The sequence below is a fragment of the Perca fluviatilis genome, chromosome 19, assembly GCF_010015445.1.
Source record: "Perca fluviatilis chromosome 19, GENO_Pfluv_1.0, whole genome shotgun sequence".
Classification (NCBI taxonomy): Eukaryota; Metazoa; Chordata; class Actinopteri; order Perciformes; family Percidae; genus Perca; species Perca fluviatilis.
The window spans coordinates 18,680,957-18,692,629 of NC_053130.1; the positions used below are offsets into that span (position 1 = coordinate 18,680,957).

The window sequence follows — 11,673 nt, forward strand, 5'->3', positions numbered from 1 at the left end:
TAGGAGAGGAGAGGGGCGACAGTACGGAGGAAGATTCAGTCGGATAAGTAACTCGTCACCAAGAGGGCATCGTTACCGAGGTCCACTGCACCTGCTGCAACTTGCTGCCACACGGCACAAACATCCTCCTCAATGTCCAGCGGGTAAGTCCACATGCCACACTATCAGTATGACTTCTCTGTTTTCTCCACAGGGATACACGGTCTTTCTCTCAAGTGTCATTATTTTTTTTTGACCAGGAAGTCATATTCAGAACCCAGATCATGCTGTTATGGTGCTGTGCAATCAACTGTCAACATTGTTTAAAGATAAAACCCTAAAGATCCGATCATTTATATTGACCAGACAGGGACAAAATCAATAGTCACGTAATCTTCATGCGTTAATATTGTTGATGAATTAGGAAAAAAGCATATTGAACTTATCCTGCGCACAGAGGAGGCAGTTGGCTCCACGGCAGATGGAGAGACAAAAGGAGAAACCGAGTGAAAAACTGAGACAAAGGGCGTTAGAAATCATTTTGCCTCAACAGCGGCTGCGTCTGCTTCACAATTGGGACGCTTATCTTTAGCAGAAATAACATAAAATACTGTTGTATTTATAGATTTTCCAGTATTGCATGCAAGAAAATCCAGACTGGGTTTAGAGCATCTGAATCCAAATCGGCAATACAGGTCACTCCAACCTATATTTTATTTAGTATATACCAATTGTTCCTTTATATTTTGTTTGACTAAAACATAATAACAGGCAGTATAAGTTGTAACACTTCTCACGATTTTAGTCTAATTCTATTACAGAATATGTAGGCCTCGTGATTTTATTTTCGTCTTGAAATAACTTACATCAATATTGTTCACCTGCTCTTTAACAACACTTGTATTGTATTACAGTTCAACGATGGATCACACTTTCCTGCCTCGGTCCATCTGGACTGGTGACAGTAAATTCCTCCAGCATCCAGCAGATCTCTACACCAGTGTGGTCGTTACGCGCAGCATCCCTGCAGGCACGTGCTTTGGTCCATGTGTGCTCCAAAACACTTTCTACGACACCATCGCCTTCATAGCGCAGAAATCATGCGACAAGAGAGCCAAATCCTATGTGTTCAGGGTGAGTTGTACGATTTTGTGCCCAGTTGTCAGGCATAATTTTGTGGCATCTCTGCTTTGCTTTAGTGAGTTATTAAAATTCGCCTGGTGAATTCATGACCACTGAGACTAGATTAGTTTGTTACACATTTGATGTCCCCTAAGAGAATATATTTGTATGCTGTGTTTGTGTGTTTGAAGCTGCTTTCTTGGGTGCTGTGTCAAAGGGACTAACATTTTAAAACGTGGATTAAATAATTTAAAAGATTGCCACCTGCTGATTAAAAATGTAACTTCTAATTTTTTTTTAGGAATTCCAAGCTTGTAGGAAAGATAGAAATTAAAATGTGAGATCTCGAGTAAAATGTCAATGATTCCTGTCAACAGGTGGACCCAGAGGCCATGCGTAATTCTGCGCTGGTGCTCTCCTGGCTGCGGCTCGTGCAGGCTGCGCGCAATGGAGAGGAGCAGAACACAGAGGCCTTTCTGAAAGCGGGTCAGCTGTATGTGCGGACCATCCGGGACATTCGGCAGGAGGAAGAGCTGCTGGTGTGGTACGACCAGGAGCTGTCTCACCTACTGGGCTTCACGGACATGAGCAGAGGATCAAGTGAAGGTGAGCAGAGCTCTGTGCTGCGAGTGAGAGGTCAGGGTGTGCCTCTACAGCACCGTTGAGTATTTTTTGCAGGATGTACTATCATGTTTGACTTCTGTGAGGATGTCAATTTAATTTAAATTGTATATATGATCTGTACATAGTCCCACCGTGTGATGTTTGTCTCTTTCAGAGTTCAAATGTGGAAGATGTAACCAGGCCTTCAAGAATTTGTATCCTTTCCTGGCTCACTGCCGATTCCTGTGTACTCAAGTAAAGACTGATACCTGGAGCCGCGAGATTTACGAGCACAAGCATGTGGAAATTAAGAGGCAACACCGAGTGACAGATTTCCACAACATCGCCAGAGATTTGGAACACAAAAAATCTGGCAGCAACGAGGACGCAGAGATTTTCCCCAAGAGAAGGAAATACGAGGAAACACTTTATCCCAAAGGGCGGAAAACGGTTCTGTTGGAGAAAACGAATATATCAAACGATGACAATATTACACCGCTGATTAAGAGCTACGACCAGACAGCAGGAGATGCATCTCCCTCTGCGGGGAAACTGAAAGCTGATAAGATCAGACCGGATCATTTGGGATGTAAGAATGATGCTTTTACGCACGACAGAGAGATGCACGTACGGTCGGAGGCAGGTGAGAGCTCTGGTGTGTACTCAAGCAGCAACAGTGCATTTTCTCTGGTCCTGTCCAACAGTCAGGGCGAGCAGAAAAGCGCTTTCTGTAAACCGAGTAAAAGAACTTCCCCTATTGACCCCCAGGCGCATCTGAGCAGCGCTTCAACAGCCCCCTCTAGCCACCTAGAGGAGATGACCGATGCCTTTACCCCCAGGACTGTTATGGGATACAATAATCTGATGGCATCCAACATCCTGAGCGGTGACTTACAGACTGTACCCTCCCCGGTTGCAATAAACAATGCTTTCCATTACGCACCGGAGCACTGGTCCAGGAACATTGGCGTCCAGCTGCAGACCACATCTTCTCTCACGATCCTTCCACCGACTTTCACCTCATTCGGCGTGTCGGTGCAGAATTGGTGCGCCAAATGCAACCTGTCCTTCCGCATGACCTCCGACCTCGTTTTCCACATGCGCTCTCATCACAAGAAGGAGTTCGCGGCGGAGTCCCAAGTGAGGAGGAGGCGGGAGGAGAAACTCACCTGCCCGATCTGCCACGAATACTTCCGGGAGCGGCACCACCTGTCCAGACACATGACGTCTCATAACTGAAACAAGAAGGGACAACAAACACTTTAATTTATTAACTAAATGATGCTCGTATTTAACAGGTTTGGACTCCAGATTCACGAGGCTTTGGTGTATAACAGTGAATGTAGGTAGCTGTAAAGAAAATAGCAATACGGACACACGCGGCCATCAAAGCCTGTCCACTAGATGACGATAGAGGTACATGTAAGCTGAACTCACTGCAGTGAGTTGTCTGTCCTTGTCCTTTAGCCCTGTGTGTTAGGTTGATGATTATGTGTGCCTTATGGAACTCAGGAGGGAAAAAAGACGGAGATATCTCGAGGACAGCTCATGATTGTCATAAATATCTCGACGCAATCCTCTTATTTATCAGTTTTTCTCTGCTCTGATTTGTACAAGAAGATGTGGATTGAGTGTGTTTGCACATTCGTTTTGAAATCTAAAATTATGAAAAAGAAACAGACGTGTCGAGTATTTTGTTCCACCCATGATAGGTTCCACCATGATGTTGGACGTCAGTTTGTGTGTGCTCCCACAGGCGGCGACTGAGATAAACTTTTCTTTTTGTCCCCTGTAGATGATTCAATATAAAGAACATCTAAACACCTGGCCTTGTGATGAGACTGTCCTGAATAATAACAAGTTTTATTTGTAGGAAAAAAAGAATAGTGTATGGGAGGAAATGAACATATATTTTTTCTCACTCTGCTCTAATGCACCTACTTGACAATATGATACAAAACTAGTGTTTAAAATATCAATACAATATCTGCATGTCATTTGAGACTACCAAACATTGCATGCTATTTGAAAAACAAAATGGAGCTGAAAACAATAAGAGGCAGAATTCCAGGCTGCCACTCAAAAAATGAAATCAAGTTTAAAAAGTTTCATGGTTATCATTCATCTACAGACTTGGATGGAGTCCACATAAGCCTTTGAATTTGTGATTTTATGTTTCTCCACCCATAGCGAGCAGCTCACGTCCCATTCCGGTCAGGCTGCCGACAGATGGACATAAATAGCCGTCTCTGTTGCAGGTAAATGAGGCGGGAAGAAAGCATGAAGTTCATGGGAAAGTCATGCCTCAACCCTGTTCAGCCACTCTGTAACGTAAGCAGGGATGTAAACCCACACACACTGCTGTTATCTACTTTTATTGGAGTATCAGAGTTTATCCTCCAGTTTCTTCATACTACTGATAATATGTCTTTAACCTACACATGAAAAACATGAGAACAAATACACTTATACTTGTTCATAACCTTTCATAAAGCCCATTTATCTTTAGCCCAAGTAATATTTCTTTCCAGACTAAAATGGACTTCTTGGCTGAATAAAAGTTCAAAAATTTGGATACTGGTAAAAGTAGATCTATTTTACTTTCTAAAGGAAAAATAAGATTTTAAAATAAAATACCCAGTGGCCCACATGATTAAACGGGTGATTAAGAGGCACAGTGTCACTCTATTCAAGCTATGTCCTAATGAACAGGACTATTAGTTCTCTGAGCTCAGTAACCATGTGAGGAAAGAGCCATTTCAGCCCAGACACAGAAAATCCTCTGTTGTCTAATAATGGCTGTATTGCTCTCCTTTAATTGAACAGTCATCATGTGGAAAAACAAATATTGTTCTTGGTTCCCCGCTTGCTCGTTTGGTTTTGGCTTTTAGGCATATTGGGCTCTGAACACGAGCGTAGACTACTGTGGTTTTCTCGGCTGGAATTGACCATTGTAAGTACTCTCCTGTGACTGTGATTGCGGTTGACATGGGGTTCACTTTGTAATAGCAGACTGTGGGTCCGGACTGTAAAAGGGATCAGTCAGGAAATGAGGAAAAAAATTGAACCTTGATGTGTTCATTACATTTGGGCCGCCTACTCTGATGCTAAAACATCTATTAATGTAAACATGATTTATAATAACCCTAATTACAGTCATTATATAATAATTTAAGTGGAGTTTAGACCCCATAAAGGGTGCATTCGTAAAAAGGTTTGTAATTGCTGAATATTTCCACTTGTTTAAAATGGAGAAAACAGATTTCTGACTCTCTCCGTCGTCCTCAAATATGGATTAAAATTCTTTAATCTTTAGGGTTGTGCTACTGCTTATCATCATCATCATATGTTACAGTACAACAGTACATCACTTTGTCAGTGAATGCTTAACTTTTATTACCAGGCTAAAATAATAAGCTGTCCTTTTTTATACTGGTTTAATATACAAAGCAGTCACCCTCCTTGGAAGTTTTCATTTGTTTTTTTAAAAGATTATTTTTGGGGCATTTTCGGCCTTTATTTTTGAGAGGACAGATGAAGACATGAAAGGGGAGAGAGAGGCGGAATGACATGCAGCAAAGGGCCGCAGGTCGGAGCAGAACCTGGGCCTGCTGCGCCGAGGAGCTAATACATACATGGGCGCCTGCTCCACCAACCGAGCTACACGAGTGCCCAAGAAGTTTTCATTTGTTATTGTCACCCAACATTGAATCCTATGGCATTTATTGTGTCTTTTTTGACACTGATCAACAGAAAACAATAACGTTTTAGTCAAGCAGAAAATTGACTAAATTAATTACAAATATAAAATACAAAAATACATGTTTGCAAAAATATTTAACCCCTTTTAGAAAAGGTTTTGTTGAGTTGATGTCATATTCGTAGAGATCTGTTTTCACTTTCACATTAAAGGGTCTTCTTCTGTTGGTCAATGTTAAAAAAATAAAATAAAATAAAAAGCCACATTAAACCGCCTTTGCTGACAATACAACACATAACAACTTCCAAAGACGGTGAATACTTTTAATAGTCTGTGTATATCTAATGGACAAAGCAATCCAGACAGAAGTGGTGGCACATTTCTTTTTAGAGATGATAACAGGTGACTCCATGAACAAGTGCAAGCCAAAATACTCATACTCTCAACTGCAATAAACAGTATAAGGGCTCAATCTTTTGGTCCTTTCCCCCCCACTTGGTAACATCTCTGTCCGGTCTTGAACTTCAGAGCATTATGTTGTTGCACACAGATGTGGTACTCTGTGCCAACTTTTTCCAGGCTCAAGGCAGAACAACCACAGAGTAATTAATAAACAAAAGGCTCCCTCTGTCATCTCACTGTCAGTTTGTCACACTGTTTAGGCACCACATGGGCCACCTTCTTCCTCTTATGAATAAAAGTGACTAGCAGTTGAGTTAAAGTGGTTTATATAATCTGTCTGTAACCATCTGTTTAGAAAAAGACTATTGAGGAGAACATCCTGCCCTTGGAAATGCTTTTGAATGGAGGGATAGAAAAAGGGGAAGTGCACCATGTTTTGAAGTTCAAGTGGCTGCTGTCCTAATATGTGCGTGCCTTCTTCCTCCATCAACCATTAATCCACGGCAGCTGCATCAGCCACATTATTTGCTGGACAACAGACGTCTGAGCCTTTGGTGTGGGGTAATAATGGGTTCAAGGGGCTTTAAGGGAATGTTGGCTATCTTTGAGTGGAACCTTCCTGCTTTTGTACAAAGTTATTTTGGAACAGTCGTGCCCTTTTGTTTTTCTTTTGATGAAAAAGAATCAAACATTATATGCAGTTATGACCAAGTAAAGACCAACACAAAGTGTATGAAACAATAATATTCCAGCAAGAGCATTGGATTAAATTACTTTTTTATTCTAATTTATAGAAGGCTACCTTTTCATAATTTAAACAATACACATGTACAAAATACCATCTCATCTAGAACATAGTAATACTTAACCTAGTAACAATGACAAATTATTTTTAACCAAGTTTCACATTCAAAATAGAAAAATATTTCTGGTTTCATTATAACATTCTTGAAGTGTTATGAGGGGGTTGGTCGGTGTAAATGATTTCCAGATGCTCTCTATGATCCATTGGATATTTCCTTTTTAGGATGTACAGAAAAGAATATACAATAACCTTCCTGTCTCGCAAACAAATTAACTTTGCATGTATCTACAATGTGGCGTATGATTTGTTTAAAAGTATGAACAGCTGTACACAGTGTGTAAAAATGAAGGAATATGTTTCTGTCATCTGTATGTGACTGTGTAAGCTGCCCGATGACACATTGATAGTCTTTTATTTATAGCCTTTGGGTCCAAAGAAAACATGAACACAACGTAACTGTGAGCTGTCTGAAAAGTAATTACATTCTGAGATAAAAGGAAAGAATGCTCCTGTCCATGAAATCCTCAATATTATCTCAAACACAGAATCAAAACAACTGGGCTTCTTAGACATGCTGAGCCCTGACTTTACATGTGTGACTCTGTTCCTCTTGCTAAGGCAGATGCCAGACAATGTGTCTCTTCATGTCTGCTGCCGCAGGACAAAAGAAATGGAAGTGATTTCTCTACAGCCTTTGTTTCTCAAAGAATAACGACGGCCAAAGTGACTTTGTTTCTCAGTATCAAGAAAGCACTTAACAAACAGAGGTAGGGTTCTGTCTCCATTAGTCCTGTTTTCTGTTTCTCTGCACATCCACCCTGTTTTGTCCTCTGCCCTCGTTGCCCTCCACTTCCTATCTGCAGGAGCAGGACTGGACGGACATATTGGGGTAGACCTTGAGCACTGGGTTCCTGGATTCATCCTGGTAGAGCACAGCCAGAGGACTCATCTTTTCTGGGACACAGCAGGGCTCAGGAACACCGGGGATGATCCCAACGGCACGGACTATGCTCTGGATGGTGGCGTGGTTTGACGGCCTCGCCACCTGGGAGAGTTTGAGTGGAGAAGAGAGGCATGCAAAGGAGAAAATCAATAAAGGAAAAAAAAACAACATACTATAGTTACTCAATATAAATAGGTAATGCCTTTTGGGAACCAAATGAAAGGGACCTAGATGTTTGTGCTTCTACCTTGGGCATTGGGAATCCACATGTGCCAGCGCAGTAGTAGGCATCAAAGGCCTTGGGTGCTATGACCCATTCGCTCCAGCCAATGTCTGCAAAATCCACTCTGAGGTTCTTCCTGGAGCAGCCTCTATGCTGGGTGTCGCCCCACTGCCTCCTTCTGGCCTTACGCATCGTTTGTTCATCAAAACTCAAAACAGGCGACTGAGAGTTAGTGTTCTCCTTGTGCTTTTTTCCGTCCTTTTCCTCAATTCTCCGCTCATGCTTTCGTCCGTCGCTGGTAGTCAGCATGCGGCTGTCTTTGGGTTTTTTCTCTGTTGAGACATCAGGTTTGAGCCCTTGTGATGTTCTTTCTTCTTCTTTGAGAACCCGAGGTTCTTCTTTATAATGCGCTCCTCTACCTTGCTCCACTCCTTCCTCCTGGCTCTTTCTCTTCTTTTCCTTCCTTCCTAATTTAGGTTTGAGTGCCAGGTACCAAGTGCTCTCCCAAAGGTGATCCTTCCTGTACCCATCAGGCATGTAGTCAACCTCAGGCAGCTCATTATTCTGAATGGGGTCTGAGAGCAGCGTTGCTTCCCTTTTCTTGCGCCCTTTCAACTCTGGTGAGGAGTTAGGTCTGTCGGAGGAATGTGAGGGCTCTCCTCCCTCGTTGATCGGGTCATATCTCTGAAGGCTTGCAGCCACGCTGTTGGGCTCTGCCAAGGCTTGGTCTTTAGCATACAGTAACAGGTAGGGCAGGCTGCCACCAGACAGCGCCCCCTCTGGTTTCCTCTGGTACTGTTGCCCTAAGTCCAACTCCACTGACACCAGGAGATGACCTTTGTGCCATGCCTCCTTTATGACCTGGGTCACATCTTTCATCTGCCACACCCCTCTCCTGTGGGGGTGGAAGGTCATATTGCCTAGAAGTGACCCCATTGACCCAGATCTGACCTCTGACCCAGAGGAGACAGAGCGAAGGAGCAAGCTGATGGACGGAGAAGAGTGGACGGCTGAGGAATGACAGGATGGGCGTTTGAAGCGTTTACAGAACCAGGGTTTTTGATGAGGGCGCCGATCGAGCAGGAAGTGGAATGTGGCAGAGAGGATGACCTCTGAGTCCTGGAGGGTTGTGAGGTTTAGTCGGTACAGCGTCCTGGGGTCAGACAAGTCTGCAAAGACAATCAATCAGTCAGTGGCAGGTGAACAACCTGGCAATTAAACTTTTTTTTTTGTTTCCACAGAATGATGTTTGTAAAAGCAAAATGTTTTCTAAAAGATGTCCCACTGATCCTGGACATAGAGGATGAATCCACATAGAAACAGATTAGATTTCTATGTTTGTTCTTTGGCTGTTGAGCTGACATAATTAGATGATAGTAACCAGAAATTGAACCTTATTTAAATTTACACATTTTATACTATTACTAAACAGTTTAGTAAGGAAGGACAGAAAAAGTATAGAGAAAGAAATAACTAAATAGTTGGTATCAAATAGCACTAAAAGCACTCTTCAATCTTAAAAAGTGTAACTTTTCTTGTTACATGACTGAGCTGTGTGGCTGGTACGCGGCTGCATGCCTTAGTAGGATTTCAGAAGGTGCCCTTAAGAGGAACCAGACTCTGGGGATCTGGCTGGTAGGGGCGTACGGGGGTGAGCAGAGAGCTACATATTCATGATGAACATTAACTTCAACAGCAGAGTTATTGTTCATTGTATAAGAGTTCAGCGGAAGTATGGACTGACTCAAGAGATATACATTACCTCGGATTCAGTCTGCATATGGAAATGCTTACCCCAGTTTCTCTTAAAGCTTTCCCTTAAGCCTAATACAGCCAGAACTGTCTGCCCAGACACCAAGACATAATCAACTCTTTTAACAGATCTTACATTGTTGTGGAAACTCTCTTACATCTCTCCTTGGATTACACTAAGCCTCAGCAGTAAAAATACACACGTGTTATGATATGCCATTTGAGAACTATGAGGGATATAAATGTCTATGAGTTGTGTTTATAAAAACAGCATCAGACAGGGAGGAACGATTGTGCTTTGAGCCCCTTGACTCCAGGACGTGGAGTCGCACAGGTCCTGTCGTCACAACAGGAACGTAGAAGCCACGACAATGACCCTTTGCAGCGCGTTACTGCTGCTGAGGTTTCACTGTATTGGAGCTGGGCATTGCTCACAGGGAATATCATGCATTCTTGCGCGTCTGTCTGCGGTAATTGATCAGACTCCGCGCAGAAGGGGCACAGCTGCTGCTACAAACACAGTGTGCGCACAGCGTCCCAAAATCATTTAAATACATTCTCAGACTGTTCCAAAACAATCCTACCTATTTAGAGCGTCTGGCCGAGCAATGCAGCCCCACTGCGCGCTTTTAATAACCATCCATGTAGAGGATCAGTGGAGCTTTCTGACTACTCTTTACAATTTTTCTTGGATTACTGGTGAACTAATAGCACAGGCTTTTTTTGTTCCATAATAAAAAAATCTAAATGGTTGCATTTAGCAAGAGGCGATACCTATCGATTGCGCACTGAAGGCAAATTAATCAATGTCTTCACACACCTTGGCTGGCTCTGAAACTCCTGACGGTGTTTCCCTCTCTGAGGCGGTTTTCCCTGTTGTATTTCTCGTACAGTTTTGACATGTGCTGGGAGACCATGTCCTGCTCCAGATCATCTAAGAACGACGAGGGCTGAAGGAAGCTACTGTCCTGTGCGCTCCCAGAGCCCCCTTTCATGATGCTAACTGATGCAGCACCCAGGAAACAGTTTAACATCAACAGGAACAGGTGCGAGGAAATCATACTCAGAGCTGCCATTTAAGTGCTAAAATGAATACAACATCCAAGAGGAAAAATGTCCAAAACGATCCAAGGTGGACTTTAAAGACGCGCCAAAACAATCCAGACTAAAAAAGGCTATGCGTAAATCTCCCACCTCTCCTCTCACTTTTCCGCTTCGTGCTCGGTGAGCCGTCTCCCTCCTCTGTGTCAGACTGTGTAGGATGCTGAATCGGTTAGTCCGGGCAACAGTTGGAGCTGCTACTTTTACACTTGCGTCTGTCTGACCGCCAGAGGCTTGAGGGGGTTATACAGGAGCTGTGAGAGGTGCTGACGTATACTCCTGTCAGCCAACGAGGTCTCTGCAGAGCGCACAGCCAGAAGTGCAGGTCATGATGCTGACCCCCCCCCCCCCTTCTCTCTTTGATGATGATGATGTTGACGATGATGATGTCTTCCTTAGGTTGTTTTGCATTCGTGGAGTAATAACATCCGGTGGCTTTGGCACAGTGTCTCAGTGCAGTACTCATTTGTTTAGCACTGGTCAGACATAGCACTGTTGAAACTCATCAAACTGTGCTTTTTTCCACCTCACCATTTCCAGCTCACCACATTATTTCCAGTAAGTGCTTTTGACATGCTGTCAGTCACACATAATTAGCATAGAAACAACTACAATAATAGTCCTACCAACCACCCATGGGCTATTGTTAGCGACAGTGATCCACATTTTGTACAGTGTGTTGTGTGTGTAAGAGAGAGTTTTGTAGTGAAAGGCTGTGGTGTAGCTGTGAGATGAGACTCTTCCGAAGGACTTACTGGGATTTTATTCATTGCAAACAGAACATGATCTCTGCTAGGATTTCCAGTTTCAAACTCACGCATGTTTTTTTGTTGTTTTTTTTTCTCTGGCATGTATTTATTTTTGTATGTGTGTGTACGAGTTGTTTCCAGTGTGTGTCTCTGGTGTCTGGAGCTCTGTACCAACAATGCTTGTTTTGTAGAAGTGGTGGTCTCCAGCAGAGAGGCTGTAACTAGCTGGGCCTCTCAGGTCACTCTCTACCACTACACACACACTCACACGCGCACACACATGCATGCATTCGC

The 11,673-nt window shown here is 43.1% G+C and overlaps 2 protein-coding genes across 2 annotated transcripts; one reads left to right on the plus strand and one right to left on the minus strand.

The window, feature by feature from the left end:
- Positions 1–3,381, plus strand: prdm8 (PR domain containing 8). Its single transcript, XM_039783742.1, has 4 exons — positions 1–143; positions 894–1,113; positions 1,479–1,707; positions 1,880–3,381. Exons 1-4 carry the CDS (start codon positions 133–135, stop codon positions 2,941–2,943), a joined length of 1,524 nt encoding a protein of 507 aa, XP_039639676.1. The 5' UTR covers positions 1–132; the 3' UTR covers positions 2,944–3,381.
- Positions 3,382–6,566: 3,185 nt separating this feature from the next.
- gdf10a (growth differentiation factor 10a) lies at positions 6,567–10,903 on the minus strand. Its single transcript, XM_039783025.1, has 3 exons — positions 10,350–10,903; positions 7,802–8,946; positions 6,567–7,656 (listed from the first exon to the last, which is right to left on the minus strand). Exons 1-3 carry the CDS (start codon positions 10,603–10,605, stop codon positions 7,465–7,467), a joined length of 1,593 nt encoding a protein of 530 aa, XP_039638959.1. The 5' UTR covers positions 10,606–10,903; the 3' UTR covers positions 6,567–7,464.
- Between the last annotated feature and the right edge of the window lie 770 nt (positions 10,904–11,673).

Excerpts from the sequence above, each read along its gene's own strand:
- prdm8 (XM_039783742.1), top strand. Across the intron at positions 1,114-1,478 it reads CCAAATCCTATGTGTTCAGG|GTGGACCCAGAGGCCATGCG; the intron begins GTGAGTTGTACG and ends TCCTGTCAACAG. Across the intron at positions 1,708-1,879 it reads GAGCAGAGGATCAAGTGAAG|AGTTCAAATGTGGAAGATGT; the intron begins GTGAGCAGAGCT and ends TGTCTCTTTCAG.
- gdf10a (XM_039783025.1), bottom strand. The coding sequence starts at position 10,605 with ATGGCAGCTCTGAGTATGATTTCCTCGCACCTGTTCCTGTTGATGTTA. Across the intron at positions 8,947-10,349 it reads GAGTTTCAGAGCCAGCCAAG|ACTTGTCTGACCCCAGGACG; the intron begins GTGTGTGAAGAC and ends TTGTCTTTGCAG. Across the intron at positions 7,657-7,801 it reads GTGGATTCCCAATGCCCAAG|GTGGCGAGGCCGTCAAACCA; the intron begins GTAGAAGCACAA and ends AAACTCTCCCAG.